The 18,885-nt window shown below is 40.6% G+C and overlaps 1 protein-coding gene across 12 annotated transcripts in view; it reads left to right on the top strand.

Annotated features, from left to right (window-relative positions):
* Nucleotides 1–18,571, top strand: part of WDPCP (WD repeat containing planar cell polarity effector) — a 201,271-nt gene extending 182,700 nt beyond the window's left edge. For 7 of the 12 annotated variants that reach the window (XM_034432462.3, XM_087886492.1, XM_087886517.1 and 4 more), the window contains 4 exons: nt 749–902; nt 9,567–9,646; nt 16,899–16,927; nt 18,104–18,571. In XM_034432462.3, coding sequence (XP_034288353.2) covers nt 749–902; nt 9,567–9,646; nt 16,899–16,927; nt 18,104–18,157 — 317 coding nt within the window. In that variant the 3' untranslated portion in view covers nt 18,158–18,571. The remainder of the gene's footprint in view (nt 1–748; nt 903–9,566; nt 9,647–16,898; nt 16,928–18,103) is intronic. The other 5 variants (XM_034432467.3, XM_087886501.1, XM_087886514.1 and 2 more) reach the window with 1 other exon arrangement.
* The last annotated feature ends 314 nt before the right edge of the window (nt 18,572–18,885 follow it).

Below are 18,885 nucleotides of genomic sequence, written 5' to 3'. Positions count from 1 at the left end.
ACAGGAAACTTTGGCAGCTGAATTTCAAACAATTAAAAATTACAGTCCATTACTGAAGATTTGAACATAATAATGAGCTCTTAGCCTATAATCTTCCTTAACTGATAAAGTGGCACTCAGTCTCTTCCTCTCAATTTCCACAACCATGTAAGGCTGCTAACTTTGTTTTTCCCCTCCATTTCTCCCTCTTCCACTCCCTAAATTTAAAATCCTGTAATAGCAAACCCACTCTAAGCATCTGAGGAAGTGAGCTCCTGTTCACAATAGCTTATGCCCTAGTAAAGTTAGCTAAACTTGAAGATGCTGCTATTTTCAATGTCTACGAACACCTGACATAATTCCACAGCTGCAGTGGCATCACTTTTTTAGCTATCACTTCATAAACTTTTTCTTGAGAAATCACAAAGTCAGTATTTTTATGGGAGTGCCACAGTTTTTGTTATTTCTTTGTAAAAGCTGCTAGCATTATATTCATATTGTCCCAGGTATAAATGTCAATTTGGTTTTCTAGACAGAATACTAATAGTTTGTATTTAATCTTTCTAGAAGTGAATACTTCCAAGTGATATAGGTTTTACCACTGCACATAACAATCTGTGAAGTGACAATAACATCTACTAATTTCATACTGTATGTTTTTATGGATAATAATAGGAGCCGCTTGAATAGAGACAACTCCAATTGCTATTAAAGATTATTACTATTTTCTGGCAATAGAAGATACCAGTTTTATTTATTAAATCCGTAGAGATTCCAAGACATAAAAACAAAGAAGATAATTTAAGAGAACCTGTCGTGGACCTGTGTATGACACCTCAAGAACAGAAAGTTGAAGGCAGTCTCCCACCATGCAGTACAAGTGATGATTTCCTCAAATATACGACCTGCAACAGCTCTACAAGGTAAAATGCTCAAAGCGGGCAACTATCAAAAGAGAAAAAAATGTAACTGCTCACCAAGTCAAATTTTAAAATAGGGCTCTAAGTCTAAGATGTACAGTATAATGGGAAGAACAGGTGTTGAAGAATATAACTGCGATGGATGGATGGATTTAATCATATTTGTAATGGCCACCTGCTTTTGATAACTCTGAGTGGTATACAGTATTAAAAACAGATTGAACAATATACAGCAAAGAAAAAATTCCTATCTAGAAATATCTTCTAATCTATGGCATGCAACATTCACACAAGGAAACTTCCACCAATCTAGCCCAAGACCTGGAGGAAGGTTTTAAAGGCCCACTTAAATGAAGTCAGAAGAACACTACAAATCTCTAGGGGTATATTGTTCTAAAGAAGGCCTACTTCCTAAGTCCCACAAAATGACACTTTTTAATGAATGGAAAAAGCGTGTAAACTCTGTTGTATCATATTGGACAGGCAGACAGGACCGAATAGGCAGATACAGATAGATGGTCCGACGGATAGCTTAACTGACTTTTGTCCTTGATAGTTGACAATACATAGCAATATTTATATATTCTAATAGGGAGATGTTATAGGGAGATCCCTGTAGATACTTTAAATGATGCAATGAGGCTCAACCCATCCAAGACCGAGTGGCTGTGGTTTCCGACGTCCCGATATAGTCAGCTGGTGCCATCGCTGACTATTGGGGGCGAAGCATTGGCCCCCACGGAGAGGGTTCGCAACTTGGGTGTCCTCCTGGATTCACGGCTGTCTTTAGAAGAGCACTTGACGGCCGTGACCGGGAGGATTTTTTATCAGGTTCGCCTGATTCGCCAGTTGCGTCCCTTTCTGGATCGGGACTCGTTACGCACGGTCACTCATGCCCTCGTCACCTCCCGTCTGGACTATTGTAACGCTCTCTACATGGGGCTCCCCTTGAGGAGCACTCGGAGGCTCCAACTGGCGCAGAGTGCGGCCGCGCGGGTGGTGATGGGAGCAACGTGGCGCTCCCATGTAACGCCTCTCCTGCGCGAGCTGCACTGGCTCCCGGTGGTCTTCCGAGTGCGCTTCAAGGTCTTGGTTATCACCTTCAAAGCGCTCCATGGCTTAGGACCTGGCTATTTACGGGACCGCCTGCTGCCACCAATAGCCTCCCACCGACCAGTACGCTCCCATAGAGAGGGGCTCCTCCGGGTGCCGTCGGCCAAACAATGTCGACTGGCGGCCCCCAGGGGGAGAGCCTTCTCTGTGGGGGCACCTACGATCTGGAACGAGCTCCCCCCGGAGATACGGAGGATTCCGGATCTGCGTACCTTCCGTCGTGCGCTTAAGACGTTTTTATTCCATCAAGCTGGCCTGACCTAAACTTTTCCTTTTTTAAATGGAATTTTAAATTTGGTTTTAATTTATTGGGGTTTTAAAATGTCTCAGCCAAATTTATTTAATTAGTTTTATCTTTATTTTAAATTTTGTATCTACATGTTTTATTTATGGCTGTTCACCGCCCTGAGTCCTTAGGGAGTAGGGCGGTATACAAATTTAATAAATAAAATAATAATAATAATAATAATATAGCATTCAAAACTGCTATCCAGATTTCTTACTGTACTTTGGAAGAAACCTTACTTGTTTTCTCGTTTAGTGAATAATCATTTGTTTTAAGAAACCTAGCATGCATTCATAAAGAGATATACATTGATTACTCCCATTATTATGTTTATCCTCATCATTAGTGAGTATAGATTATTCTATATTCGGTAATGTCAGTAGGACATACCTGACTTAAACCTATGATTTAGAGTAAGGTGACCAGATTTTAACATTGGTAAAGAGGGACATTGTGGGCGTGGCTTATTTTGTGGGCGTGGCTAGCTGGTCATGTGACTGGGTGAGCGTGGCTAGCTGGTCATGTGACCGGGTGGCCATGGCTATGTGTATAGGGTAAGGTGAACAGATTTTAACATTGGCAAGAAGGACACCATTGTGGGCGTGGCTTATTGTGTGGGCGTGGCTTGGAGGCCATGTGACTGGGTGGGCGTGGCTAGCTGGTCATGTGACCCGGTGGCCATGGCTATGTGTATAGGGACTACTCAGAGGGCTGAAAAGTCATTTCTGACAGGTCCTCACACTTATGACCATCCTCACATTTATGCCCGTGCAGCATTCTTAACAACCATGTCACTCATTTCACAACTGCTTCTCTTCACCATGGTGACAAGATAGGGCAAAAACGTAAAATGTGAGGACAGTCGTAAGTTCGAGGACTGGTCAAAAGTGTGAGGACCAGTCAAAAATAACTTTTTCAGCCCTCTGAGTAGTCCATATGCACAAAAGGGCTAACCAGAGGGCTGAAAAAAGTCATTTCTGACAGGTCCTCGCACTGTTGACTGGTCCTCACACTTATGACCATCCTCACATTTATGCCCGTGCAGCATTCTTAACAACCATGTCACTCATTTCACAACTGCTTCTCTTCACCATGATGACAAGATAGGGCAAAAATGTAAAATGTGAGGACAGTCGTAAGTTCAAGGACTGGTCAAAAGTGTGAGGACCAGTCAAAAATAACTTTTTCAGCCCTCTGAGTAGTCCATATGCATAAAAGGATACAGTAATAGAGAGGGATGAAGGAAGGGAAGGGAAATTAGAGTAGGAGTGACGGTAAGAGAGGGAGGAAGAGAGGAGGAGAAGGAGAAAGGAAGAGGAAATAGGGAGGAGAAGAAGAGGGTGGGGGGAAGAGAAAGTAAGAAGGAAAGAAAAGAGAGGTGGTAGGTTTGAGGAGAAAGATTGCTGTACAATAAAAAAGATGAAAGGGAAGAAAGCCAACCCCAAACAAATATAAAGATATTAAGATAAAGAATGAATTGTTAAACTTTAAAGAATAAAAGAGAACAAATATGAATAAATAGCAATAATGAGAAACACACATACAAACATACAATGTATTTTCTTTGAACAGAATATTTGGCTGGTTCACAAATTTAAACAGTGTTTAGTCATTTCAATTAAATTTACAATTTCTATATTTCCTTTTTGCCATATTTATTCCTCATCTATTTTTTTAAAAAAACAATATTACCCTTCATCCTCATCTCTAATCTTAATCAAATTCAATTTTTCCCTTCTATTCTATATTATACCCCTTCCCATTGTCATCTATTTTTATATCCATCCTCACATTGGTTAATTATGTAATTATGTAATACAGTTGTTTAATACAAATTCAACATTTTAATATAAATCAATTAGTTATATAACTATCTTTTTTGTATATTAATCAATATGAACATGAATATTCCAATTATTTCCATGCAATCCAATTTCTTACAAATCAATTAATTATATTTACCAATAATAATAAACCAAATAATTTCCCCCATATATTCCTCCAAACCACAACTTAACCATTTCTGCTTTCAACACAGTATACAATTAATAGTATCTCAATTATTACAATTCCCTAGTTAAAAAGAGCTTTTTTTTCTTTTGTGTTTTAAAATCTTGAATCTAAAATCTTGAAGTTAAAATCTCTTTTGCCCTAAATTATTTCCCATTGTTTGCACCTACCTTTTTTGGTGAGGAAAAGGAAAATAAATCTGCTGCCTAATTTTCCAACGTTGCAAGCAAACAGCAAAGCCAACAGCCTGTTTTACTTTCAGTTTCGTTTTGAGCTTGGTTTGCACAAAGAGAAAAAAAACTGCTGAGCAATTTAGCAAGAGCAGAGCCCTGCGCAAATCAGCTGAGAGGGGGAAGCCGAGCTAATCAACGTAGGGCGGCCCTTTGAAGCCCCGCGGCAAGAGTTTAAACAGGTTTTTTCCCTCTAGCCATCAGCGGGGACTCAGGAGGCAGCAGGGATTCAGGAGGCAGAATGAAAAATCGGGACTTTTTTAAAACGCCGCGGGACGCGGGACAAATTGCTCAAAAGCGGGACTGTCCCGCCAAAAGCGGGACGTCTGGTCACCTTAATTTAGAGTAAACCTAGTTAATTTCATTGAAATATACTTTCAAGTAAATGTGTTTAAAAATATTGTCCAGTTTTAAAAAGAAAATTAACTAGATTTAAAAAAAAGAAAAATCTAAAAAAGAATTTAGCATTGATTAAGGTTCTGATCTTGGCCTACTTTTTTGGAAGATTCCCTCAAATGAAATAAAAATCAGTTTCAAAGAATTATACAGTATATTGTATTGTACAGATTATTCAGAACATTTCAGTTTTTCTAAAGAAAAGTCCATTATAGTCCATTGTTAATACAATAGGGGTTTTCTGTTCTCAAGTTCTCAAAAGTTCTCAACCTTTACTTTTACTTCTTTCATTACTGTGTTAAATACTGTAGCTGATGAGCTACAAGGGTCATCACAAGTAGTTAATACTTCCATCTACCTGTTTCCCCGAAAATAAGACATCCCCTGATAATAAGCCCAATTGGGCTTTTGAGCGCATGCGCTAAAATAAGCCCCCCTCGAAAATAAGCCCTCCCCAAAAATAAGCCCTCCCTGAAAATATTTAACTGCATGCGCAGCCGGTCCCCGCCATTTCCTCTGGTTAGAGTTAGGGAGACAGAGCTGGAAATCAGGTAGGATGACAAGAGGATCCCCGTCTTGCTCCACACGCTCCAAAATAATAAGACCTCCCTGAAAGTAAGGCCAAGCGCTTATTTCGGGGTTCAAAAAAATATAAGACAGGGTCTTATTTTCGGGGAAACACGATAAATAAATAAAAACTACCATATTTTTCAGAGTATAAATTATACCTTTCCCCTCCCCTAAAAAAGGCTGAAAATTTGGGTGCATCTTATACTCTGAATGTAGCTTTTTCGAAGCTTTTTTCAGCCCTAACGAGGCGCTAACAAGGCGCTAATGAGTGAAGTGATCTTCCCAGCTTTGCCTGCTTCCTCAACTCTCCACTGTGCTTTAATGAGACGCTAGTGAGTGAAGCTATCTATCTCCATGCTTTGCTCCGACTCTCAGCTGTTCTTTAGAAGCTTTTTTCAGCCCTAACTAGGCGCTAGCCAAGTGAAGCGATCTCTCCATGCTTTGCCTGCTTTTCTCATTGCTGCTTTCTCTCAGCTGTGCCTTAGAAGCTGTTTTTTATCCCCAAGCAGGGGATAAAAAACCAGCAAACTAATGTGCTGAAGCTGACCAGACTAAGGACGCTAGCCAGATGAATACCTGGTAGGCAGATTTTATTTTTCCTATTTTTCGCCCCCAAAACTAAGGTGCGTCTTATACTCCGGTGCGTCTTATACTCCGATGCGTCTTATACTCCAAAAAATATGGTACTTAAAATGCTTTGTCGTCTAAAACTGGGATTATTGTTTTCTGAGGGAGCAAACATTAAAAATAGCCTCCACCCCTCCAACAAATGAAAGGGAGTTTTCTGTATTATTGTATGGTTGGCAGCACACAAGTAGAGTTTAATAGTTAAAGAACTATTAAACTCTACTTGTGTGCTGCCAACCATACAATAATACAGATCTACAATCACTTTTTCCTCCCTTTCATTTTTAATTCTTAAAAAAAGCATCCAGTTATTGCAGTTATTACTGCAAGTACTTTAGAAGTGAACATTTAAATGCCAAATTAAATGCAAGTTTAAAGGTAATAAATTTATATTGGCATAATGAATAATTGTCTATTTGCTCTTTAGAGGCTTCTGAAGAGATACCAGGAAAGTGTAGTCAACAGAAAAGACTTGAGCTGCATTTCCAAAATTAATGAGGAACTAGTTGTGACTGAGCAGCTTTAAATTTCTGCTGCCAAATATTTTGATGAATCACTAGCAATCTATATAACTATAAAGTTCCCTAATTTCTTCATAAAAGTGTTCAATATTTTTTACATTTCTATGCCCCTAAGGTGGCTGAAATTGAGCCTTCCAGTGATTAAAATGTGGACTACTTTTGAATATTTTGCTCTTGATCCATATTAGAGGACCAAGGTGAGGTGAGGTGAGGTGTGTTGTGCTGAGAGAAAGTGATTGACCCAAAGTCACCCAGCCAGCTACCATGCCTAAGGTGGGACTAGAACTTAGTCTCCTAGTTTATAGCCTGATGCCTTTAACCACTAGACCAAATCACTCGCACCAATAAGATAAATTTATAAACAGTTATATCTGTTTATAATTGTTACTGAGCAATTGCTGAATAAACTGAAGTAACTACTATATTATTACTTCAGTTTATTCAGCAATTGCTCAATAACAATTTACCCATTATAATCCTGATTTTCATGCCCAGTTATTCCTACTCAAGAATTATTAAAATAACACAGTCTGTGTGTTATTTTAGTTTACTTCAAGTGTATATGTAAGGAAACATGATTGTGTGGTCAAAACTCTCACCTGTCAAAAAGTTGATTAGAAAATATAAAAAGATAGGTTACATTGTTGGAGAGAAAGTTGAATTTTGAGAAGCTATCGGAATTCTGTTTATCTGCTGGCAAATGTTTAATTTTTTTATTTCTTTGCAGGTGTAATATATTTTCCAGAGATCCTGTCTAACCATAGAAGACCAATACATCTTTTATCCTTTCAGTATCATATTTAGTATCTTCCAGTAGGACTTTTTTTTTTGCAGTAGACATTATATTACTAAAACTCCTTCAACTTTTCATTTGTAGGAATAAGGCTTTGTCCCAAAGGTGCTTTTTCAAAAGGCAACTGGACTTTGTTTTTTCTTGAAGACATTTTGTTTCTCATCCAAGAAGCTTCTTCAGTTCTGAAGTCAGAACTGAAGAAGCTTCTTAGATGAGAAGCGAAACATCTTCAAAGAAAAACAAAGGAAGTTCAGTTGCCTTTTGAAAAAGTACCCTTGGGACAATCATGACTTGGATGACTGAGAATCTCTACAGACTAATAAGATTTTGCAAATTTCTAATGTGTGTAAAAATATTTGAATACTTGTTTATGCAGGGTACTGATAGAAAGATACATTTGGAATAAAATTAAAATGATAATATTTCTGTCAAATTTCTCTCTTCCTGAATTGCTACTCCTGGGTCTTCTTTCCTCCTAATTTTTTTCAGCTAGAAAGCTATTGCAATGTGTAAATAACATTTAAGGTGTGTCAGAAAGATTGCACTAGAAGATCAATGCATGCCAAACATAATTGGCCCTTTCAAAATGATGATAAACTAATGAAAAAGGGGCAGAGAGGAAACTGATGATCTCAAGTATTCCAAGTTCTGTTCTCTTTCATCATGATCCTAAATGGACAATAACATAGAATAGTTTTTGAGATTATTTAAATGATATCTCTCTGTTCTTCACAATGGGAAGAGACAGGTTTTTACTGTTCAAGTTTTTGAAAGACAATTTTCATTTTATTTTTTTCCCCTTTCTAACACATTCAGGATGTATAGCTATAGAGGATTTAATATTTTTCTCAATGAAAAAATTAGAATAGGCAAATTGCCCTGAAAGACTGTTTTCCTTAATTCTGATTACCAATTACAATGTACTTGCTTGTACAACCAGAAGACATAAAAATAATTTATTTATAAAAAATAATAAATATCTTACTGTGGCACTATGTATGTATAAAATATATATATAAAGATATACCCCCTAGGTATGGAGGATTCTGTTCAGTCAGGTCATGCTTCAATAAATAGAATTAAAATCTTCCTTTGAAGCCTTTGGAAACCAATTTAAATAATACTTTTGATATTATCCTGTTCATATTCTATGGCAAGATAAAACCCTTTTTCCATTCCCAGAAACTCCATACATAAGTAAAATGCCATATGTGGTATCTTATGAAATTTAGAGATTTTGTTATGTTACTTTATTTGGATCAGCCAAACCTAGGTTTGATAAACTTCTTATAAAGACAGATTTCTTTGGTTGTCATTAAGGTTGTCCCACAAGTTAATTTTACAGGAATACATAAGAAATGTTATGCTCTAATTCAGGGGTGTCAAATTGATGGCCCATGGTCCGGATGTGTCACTCGCAGGTTATGCCCACCCCAGCTCCGCAAAGGGGGAAGATGTTGTGATATGTTACGTGATAGCAACGTGATGCCGCAAGTTTGACACCTGTGCTCTAAGTATTATTAAGCATACCATATGTGGGCTGAAAAAATCTGGATGACCACTAGATGGCAACAAAGGATATTGTGTTTTAGCTCTTTGCTGCCATCTTAATAATCTTCTGATTATTTGAGTCGTAAATATGGAATGCCTTCAATTTTAGTTTTGGTTTTTCTTTGGTAGGGAGGGGGTGTCTATCTGTTTTTAGTTAGACTGGACATTTGATTTATTTTTCTTACTGCTACAGTTCTTGCTATTTGTAACATTTTTATCATTAAACATAGTTTATAAGTATTTTATATACATAATTATGACTGTATTAAAATGTATCAGAACCAGTGTAGCATAGTGATTAAGGAACCTGGTTAGAAAGTGGCAGACTGTGAGTTTCAGTCCCACCACAAAGCCAGCTGGTTGTCCTTGGGCCAATTATTCTATCTCAGCCCAAAGTAGCCAGCAATGGCAAACCTTCCAAAATCTTGCCAAGAAACCTTTAAGGATTTGTCCAAGCAGTCACTAGGAGTTAAAAAACTGACTTGAAGACAATAATAATTAAAACACATCAACACATTTAATCATGGGACCTTTGGATAATACTCCTTCTTGCTGTTCCATTTTTTCTAGTGAAGTAGACAAAAGGGAATGCGAGTTTTTGACAGACTTTTGTACTAAACTGGAAATGGACAAAACTGCATGTCAAACAGGTAAGGGTGCTATAAAATATGTATAATGAAAAATGTGGTAGAAATTGGTGACTTGAGTAGTAGAGTTTTCCAATCAGAAATTTTGAAAGTTGTGGGGAATCTACATTCAAAACAGATTGAACCATTCTATTTGATGGGGCAATGAGGACCCAGATTGTTGGGGGCAATATGCTGACTCTGTAAACCGCTTAGAGAGGGCTGTAAAGTACTGTGAAGCGGTACATAAGTCTAAATGCTATTGCTATTGCTGTTTGCTACTGGAGGGGGGGCAATGCTTAAAAAACGGAGAGGGGGGCCTGAATGATTGAATTAAAATTTGAATTATAAAGTAATGAGGTTAACATGACCTCTGCCCAGGGGTGAATGCTCCCGGTTTGGACCAGATCGCTCGATCCAGTAGCAATGGCGGCGGGTGGTTCGGAGAACCAGTAGCAAAAATCCCTGCACGCCCCCCCAAGCCCAGCTGAGCTGCGTGATCATCAGAGGCTTTTTTGTTACTTTTAAAAGCATTTTTTCTACAACCTCTTCTGCTGAAAAAATGCTTTTAAAAGTAAAAAAAAAAGCCTCTGATGATCGCGCGGCTCAGCTGGGATCATCAGAGGCTTTTAAAAGCATTTTTTCTACAATCTCTTCGGCCGAAGAGGTTGTAGAAAAAATGCTTTAAAAAGTTAAAAAAAAAATTGGCCACGCCCACCCAGTCACATTACACCCCCCACCAAGCCACGCCCACAGAACCGGTAGTAACAAATTTTACATTTCACCACTGCCTCTGCCTCACCATTCTCTGTGTAGGAACAGCTCCAGAAATAACTGGAATATCTAACTCCCAAAGAGATGTTAGACTAGAGAAACTGACAAGGAGTAGTCTTTAGTCTATTAAGGAATCCCTTCATTTTTCCCATAGACTCTCTCTGGATCAAATTAAAAGCTGATTTGCAATCAGTGAAGGCTGTAAAAAAGAGACATATGGGATGGGAGGCCGTGGACTTCCCCCAGATTAATTAATTAACTGATTGATTAGATGTATTCGCCAACAGAACTTCTTATTCTGCGAGACTCCCCCCTCTCGCAGGTGTGGCCCTCCACTTTATCAAGGGCCTACCTTTATGACGGGCTTTGGCACCCCGAGAGGTGGCATGCTGCAAAAAGGGGATTGAGGGGTTTTTTAGGGAAACTTTTTGATAGATTTTTAAGGGATTTTAAGGGGTGGGAGGGTTGTGTGGGTATGGGGGTTAACCCACGGGGGGAGGGGTCCGGCCCAGCTGTTAGTGGGGCCACGGAGGGTGCGGATTCCGGGGGTAAGGGGGACATTAGAGTCCATTCTGTCGAGGGCTTTTCTATCAATGTGTTGAGTGGGAGGGGCAGATATGGCGGGAGCAGGGGGCCGCATCATGTGGTGGGGGCGCGCACTCGCTATCTTCGAGCGGTGGCGCGCCCCGGTCCCCATAGCCCTTCTCGTATCCCAGGCTGTTCAGACTCTCAGGGCCCGAGCCTTCGGCTGCTGTCGTGCAATGCCAGGTCCGTGGTAAATAAAGCCCCCCTCATTTGCGATCTTATTCAGGAGGGGGGAGCAGACCTGGCAGGTATTACGGAGACCTGGTTGGGCCATGAGGGGGGGGGTTCCCCTCGTGGATATGTGCCCACCAGGTTTCCGAGCATTCCATCAGCCGAGAGCTCAGGGCAGGGGTGGGGGGGTGGCGGTTATTATAAAGGAAAGTCTTGATCCGAGGGAGACCACTGTTCCACAGATAGCCGGATGTGAGTCCCTTTTTGTGAGATGGGGTCGTGGAGTACAGATGGGCTTGTTGATCACGTACCTGGCTCCCTGCCACGTGGCAACGGCCCTGCTCGAGCTGCTCAACGTCATAGCTGAGGTGGCGGTTGGTACCCCCAGACTTCTAGTCATGGGGGATTTCAACCTGCCATCTGTCGGCGAAACGTCTGAGGTGGCTCGGGAGTTCATGGCTTCCATGACGGCCATGGACCTTACTCAGTTAATTCATGACCCCACTCACACGGGTGGACACACTCTGGACTTAGTTTTTGTCTCTGGTCAGTGGTCGAGTGGCCTTGATACAGGGGATATAGTCATCGAACCCTTGTCATGGTCTGACCACTCGCTCCTTCGACTGGACTTTCTAACCGCTGCACCCCGCCGCAGGGAGGCGGGACCGACCAGGTGGTTCCGCCCCAGGCGCCTGATGGACCCTGATAGGTTCCAGATGGAGCTTGGGCCATTTCCTGAGACTCTGGCTCATGACTCGGCTGAGGACCTGGTGGCCGCCTGGGATAGTGCGGCTGCCGGGGCCTTGGACCGTGTCGTGCCTTTGCGGCCTCTGACCCGGCACCGAACTCACCTAGCTCCTTGGTTCTCCGAGGAGCTTAGGGAGATGAAGCGCCGGAAAAGACGCCTGGAGAGTAGTTGGAGGACCAGCCGCTCCGAATCCGACCGAACACTGGTGAGGTCTCATATTAAGACCTACCTAGTGGCAATAAAAGCGGCAAAATCTAGCTATTTTGCCGCTCTTATCGCATCATCAGATAATCGCCCGGCCGCCCTGTTTAGGGTGACCCGCTCCCTCCTCCATCTGGAAGCGCGGGATGACCCCTTGCAGGGCCGAGCTGAGGACTTTGTGCTCAGATTCGGGAAGGGCTGGCCTCTGACTGGGTATGTCCAGACGGGATGACTGAGGCAGGTCTTGAGAGTGTTATCTGGGGGGAGTTCGATCCTGTGGCTCCCGAGGACATGGACAGGGTCCTGGGACGGCTGAACGCGACCACATGTTTATTGGACCCGTGTCCCTCCTGGTTGGTACTGGCTTCCTGGGAGGTGACACGAGGCTGGCTCCAGAAGATTGTTAACGCTTCTTTGAGTGAGGGGGTCCTGCCGGCCGCTGTGAAAGAAGCGGTTGTGAGGCCCCTCCTCAAGAAGCCCTCTCTGGATCCGGCTGTTTTGGCTAACTATCGTCCAGTCTCCAACCTTCGCTTCGTTGCGAAGGTTGTTGAGAGTGTGGTAGCGCAACAGCTTCCCCGGTACCTGGATGAAACTGTCTATCTAGACCCGCTCCAGTCCGGCTTCCGGCCTGGGCACAGCACGGAAACGGCATTGGTCGCGTTGGTGGATGATCTCTGGAGGGCTCGGGATAGGGGTTGCTCCTCTATCCTGGTCCTGTTAGACCTCTCAGCGGCTTTTGATACCATCGACCATGGTATCATGTTGCACCGGTTGGCGGGGTTGGGGGTGGGGGGCACCGTTCTGCGGTGGTTCTCCTCCTACCTCTCTGACCGGTCACAATCTGTGTTGACGGGGGGCAGCGGTCGACCCCGAGGCACCTTGCTTGTGGGGTGCCACAAGGGTCGGTCCTCTCGCCCCTTCTGTTCAACATTTATGTAAAGCCGCTGGGTGAGATCATCCGTGGCTTCGGGGTGGAGTTCCATCAGTACGCTGATGACACCCAGCTGTACATCTCCACCCCAGGCCACCCCAACGATGCCCTTGAAGTGATGTCCCAGTGCCTGGAGGCCGTGCGGGCCTGGATGGGGAGAAACAGGCTCCGACTCAACCCCTCCAAGACCGAGTGGCTGTGGCTTCCAGCGTCCCGATATAGCCAGCTGACGCCATCGCTGGCTATTGGGGGCGAATCACTCACCCCCACGGAGAGGGCTCGCAACTTGGGCGTCCTCCTGGACGCACGACTGTCTCTAGAAGACCATTTGACGGCCGTGGCCAGGGGGGCTTTTTATCAGGTTCGCCTGATACGCCAGTTGCGCCCCTTTCTAGATCGGGACTCTCTACGCACAGTCACTCAGGCACTAGTCACTTCCCGCCTGGACTACTGCAATGCTCTCTACATGGGGCTCCCCCTGGGGTGCACCCGGAGGCTCCAGCTGGTCCAGAACGCGGCCGCGCGGGGGATTATGGGGGCGACGAGGCGCTCCCATGTGATACCTCTCCTGCGCGAGCTGCACTGGCTCCCGGTGGTCTTCCGGGTGCGCTTCAAGGTGTTGGTGACCACCTTTAAAGCGCTCCATGGCTTAGGGCCGGGGTACTTATGAGACCGCCTACTGCCACCAATAGCCTCCCACCGGCCAGTACGCTCGCACAGAGTGGGCCTCCTCAGGGTGCCGTCCGCCAGACAATGTCGGCTGGCGACCCCCAGGGGGAGAGCCTTCTCTGTGACGGCGCCCACCCTCTGGAATAACCTTCCCCCAGAGTTACGTATAATAACAGACCTCCGGATTTTTTGTCGGGCCCTGAAAACCTATTTATTTCAACTAGCTGGGCTGGCTTGAGCTAAATTTTAAATTGATTTTAAATTGGGTTGTTTTAATTTACGGTCAGAATATTTAATTATTTTAATACTGTTTTTTAAATTTTGTATGCTTTGTTTTTACTTAGGCTGTGCACCGCCCTGAGTCCTATTTGGAGAAGGGCGGTATAGAAATTTAAACAAATAAATAAATAAATAAATAAAATATTTTTCAGTTAAATGGTAAAGGACAATATCTAGACTTGACTGCCCCCCCCCAAAAGCCAGCCTATTCCTCAACAAAAATACGTTTATTTTTGATCCAATTCCATTATTATAGATAGACATTTTACTGTTTTTACTGTTGCAAACAAATTAATTGATTTATAGTGGGCAGGGTCTATTTCCTTTAGAAAGGTATATAGAAAGGGATAACAACAACACTATTCCAGTCCAACAGAAAACATACTGAACTGTTAATGGTCATAAATAAAGCAGTCATCACTGGAAGCCACCAATTCTTGTTCTTTCTTCTGGGGAAATAAATCCACTTCCAAGGGATTCTCCAGGTCATAATTGTATACCATAATAAAGTCCTTAAGCTCTGATGTAGATACAGTAAAAGCAGCCAGCCAGGAAGATCATTTTGAGAGTAAGTCACAACTGGATTATTTAATTATTCCATTGTGAAGATACTCTGGAAATTATTCTCACAAGATTCTACAGATATTTGGCAGGTTAAACAAAAATCTCTATCATTAGAGCTGTTAACTAGATGCCATATTCAAGATGGGCTCTTAAGCTTAGCTGCAATTAAACTTCCCCATTTCTCTTTTACAGTTTACCTTTTCTTTGATATTAATTTTTTTATTCTAGAAAGAATTGAAATCAGGGGTGAAATTCAGCAGGTTCTGACAGGTTCTGGAGAACCGGTAGCGGAAATTTTGAGTAGTTCGGAGAACCGGCAAATACCACCTCTGCCTGGCCCCCGAGTGGGATGGGAATGGAGATTTTGCAACATCCTTCCCCCAGGAGTGGGGAGGGAATGGGGATTTTGCAGTATCCTTCCCCTGCCATGCCCACCAAACCACGCCCACCAAGCCACACCACGCCCACCAAGCCATGCCCATAGAACCGGTAGTAAAAAAAATTAAATTCCACCACTGGTTGAAATACACTGAAAGTGCTGTTACATTGGAAAGCATTTGCTACCAGGAGGAGAGAGCTTTTTTTATTTTGATAAAGTCAGTATCAAACCAAGATTTAGGTCTGCTTGAGGAAAGCTGGAACAAACTGAGAACAATCTTGATAGAGAAGAACAAGAATAAAATATTGATAGTGTACCTATTCCTGCTTGCCTGCTTCTGTCTTAAGCTTTAATAAATTAATTAATTTAGGATGTTGTTTTTGTGGAAGTCTAATAATTTTTCATCCAGAAATATGTCACTTCCTTTGATGAAGGGTCACATTCCTCAAAGTGGATATCTCAGGACCAAAAAATACTTTGGGGACTTGTGTCTCTGTGGGGCCAATGTAGTTCATGGAACTTTAGGTTGTGTGCCTCTGCTTCATTTTTAGCTCTGTCTGTGGGTCACAAATAAGACAATTCAGAGCAGAGCTATCAGAAATATATTCCTCACTTGATCAATCCACATTTTTTCTCTGAATCGGTAAACTACATTAAAAAACATTGTTTAAGTCGTGCAAAAGCTCTGACTCTTATTTATCTGTTTTGTCAAAAACCACAGATGGCTACAAGTCATGTGTAAATGTTCCCAAAACAGGAAACACAGATAGAAATTAATAGGAAGAAAAACGTAATCAATAGTGCAAAAGGAAATCATCATGTGCATTTTATATTTATATAAGATAAAACAAGGTATGGATATTATTGGGTATACTAGATATTGGATTATTGGATATCAATGGGCATACTGAAAATACTGAAGAAGAAAAAAGATGGTAGTAGGAATAAGTTGGTAATTGGGATGAGGCTGTTCTAGAAAAATAGTCAAGGGTGTTACTTTCTAACAGTGAGCCGCATTGGACTCAGGATTGCTGCTGAGTGGACATGCACAGGATTGTATTATGAAAATCACCTTGCATGCTGAAGATTTACCACTCCAAATAATTAAATGAGCTTCTTTTGCTTAAAGCTTGATTTGGCACAAAGGCAAGTTTTTAGGACTCCACCCAGATTTCCATGCATACCAATAATAAACTGTAGTACACACCTGGCACATGGCAGAGAATATTATTCACCTGATACTTGCTACTTCAACCCCCAAGAAAAGAAAGATGTGAAGAAGATAAGCAGAGCTGCTTGTTCAGCCTTTGGGAATATGAAATTCTGCATCTTGACTGTTGCCCTTTCTACTGACATAGAATTGTTACTTGAGTAGTAAACTGAAGATACTACACGGAGGGGTCCTTGGTGCTCTCTGAGCTTATTTGTTTTCTTGCAGATGTTTTGCTATCCAAACTAGGTAACATCATCAGTGCATTGATGACACTACCTAGTTTGGGTAATGAAACATCTGGAAGAAAGCAACCAAATTCAGAGAGCACCAAGGACACCACATTTCAACTCTGAGCTACAAATATTCTTCTTTATTAGATGCCACACTTTTGTGTAAATGAATGAGATAAGGTCATTAGATGTCCTGTTACCAACACATTTATTAAAGCATGTTGTCTCTACTATCTGTATGGGGTTTTTTTCACATAAAGGGGAAGGTTTTCATGAGAGGGGAGGGGTAGGCACATGTAGAAAGCATACGGAGGGAACAGCAATGATGGGCTACTCAATGTATACACACTATCTGCAGTAATCATATATAATTAGTAAATGTATTGCTTATATCCATAGGTACAGTATGTGTACACATGCATGTAGAAAAAAATATGCAACATTTAAAACATTAAAAAGTTAGTTAAATTATAACCATTTTATATGATTTCCTAATAATTTACTTAGATATTTCTTTTGGGGGTTTTTTTAGAAGTTTTTCAGGAAGTGCATGAGGAAGAGGTAAGCACTTTTTTCATTTTCTAATATAAAATGACGAGTCTCTGTCCCCAAAGGGCTTTTTTTATTATTTCTAGCCAGCAACTAAAAGCCTTATGAAAGTTAAAATATAGCAGATTTCAATGTTTAAGTCAATATGTTCAAAATTATAGTTCATATCTTGCCCTAAGAGTCTCATTTTAAGGATAGTGAAACTATATTTGAGAATCATGTTGGAAATATAGGAGAAAATATTAATTGGTTTCTGTTTTATTATTATGGCACTTGGGATAGCAGAAAACTTTGTTATAGAGAAAAATATGTAAAACCATTTTAATGTGCAAGTCTTGGGTTTGTTATAAAGGTCAGCTCATTTGTTCAAAAGTCTACTTTGTGTTTTTTACTTGCATTACTTTAATATAAAGACTAGACTGGCACCAATTAGAGAATATGGGCATAAAATATTAGCTACCTGTTGAAATGCAGATGTTATACAACTTTATATTAAAAAGTCTCTTTGTTAGAACAAATATACTATCAGATAGAGCTGCTAGTCTTTTTTCAAGATTGATTTATTCTGACATGTCAAGACTTTTTAAAAAATCTTAAAAGTTTTACTTGAACTTGTCATACAAATAAGCCTGAAGCAGCTGTTGCTTGCACATTTCTCCTGCCAAAATGTATAACTTGTTACTGAAATGATTAGAACATATGCTAAATATTGCATTATGGCAAGTTTCTTTTTGTTTCAAGTTCCACACCTACAGTAGTTTATTTCCATCAGGAAGCTGGAAACATTTGTAGATTGTTATAAAAAGTAATTCATCATTGTAAAGAAATATATTCTTTAGTACAGGATTCATATTTTAGGCCCGTTATAGTATATTACTTACTAAGGCCATAAGTACTAAGGCCATAATTGCAAAGGTCCACCTTTTTTCTCTCAAAAACATATATTTGACATTTGACTTAAAACTTGTATTTTTAAACTGAATTACAAATACCGGTAGTTCTCTCGTTTTAAAACAAATTCAGGAGAACAATCTCTACCTTTTGCTAGCTTTATTTATATCAGAATGCTGACCTTCTGCTTTTGTTTCTTGAGTTGATATTTTTAAGGTAATCCTTTCTTTAGCAAAAAAAATTGAATTTATATAATATGATTCATATACTATTATTATTTTCCCCTTTCTCTTTCAGCAGGAAATTAGAGGAAAGAGCTCTATCAAAGTAGTGCATTTTGGTCTGGTATAAACCAGAAATATTGATGCATAATAAGAAAATTAGGATTCTACAGATCGCTTGCTGTGAAAAACAAGAAGCTTTCAACTAACATAGATTCTGAAATCATGTTCAAATAATTCACTAGTAAATATTAATTGCTTGCATAAATGGTTAAATCAAGGGGAATTAAATGTGCTCGGCTTTGCCTGAAGCTTACTATTTTTAGGTCAGTCATATAATTCATTTACCTACAGCAAGGAGTCTTATATTTACTGTATTATTTGTATTTCCTAGAGCAACATATGTGATGACTATCACTATCAACATTATATATTTAGAATATCATAAGAATTTTTTGCCCTCATGAGCCTATTTTATATTAACTGAAGGATTACCAATACTTGTTGATACTATAAAGAGATAATAAACTATTTTAATAATGTACTTTAAAAATTGATAAATAGATCTGACTAGATTTTACTTGTATTACTAAACATAATTCTATCACTTTCTTTACATTTTTGTATTTTTATTTGGGGGGGAGTAATAGATTTTGACTAAAGCATATCACCTAACTGCAGTTACTATAAACAATGTAAAAACTACGAGGTTTACTTTGGTTCTTACCATAACTACAATGTAGGTGAAAATAAAACAAAAGATACGGTGGAACACATATATGCACACAAAAATAAGCTGCAACTTTACCTTAAAAAAGAGCAATACATATTGTTGGTGGTCCAGACTGAGAAGGTGGT

This window comes from Pantherophis guttatus, chromosome 1, assembly GCF_059756535.1.
Source record: "Pantherophis guttatus breed Tessera chromosome 1, ASM5975653v1, whole genome shotgun sequence".
Lineage (NCBI taxonomy): Eukaryota > Metazoa > Chordata > Lepidosauria > Squamata > Colubridae > Pantherophis > Pantherophis guttatus.
The sequence above is the reverse complement of the archived record's forward strand: the minus strand, read 5'-3'. Positions and strand labels throughout refer to the sequence as shown.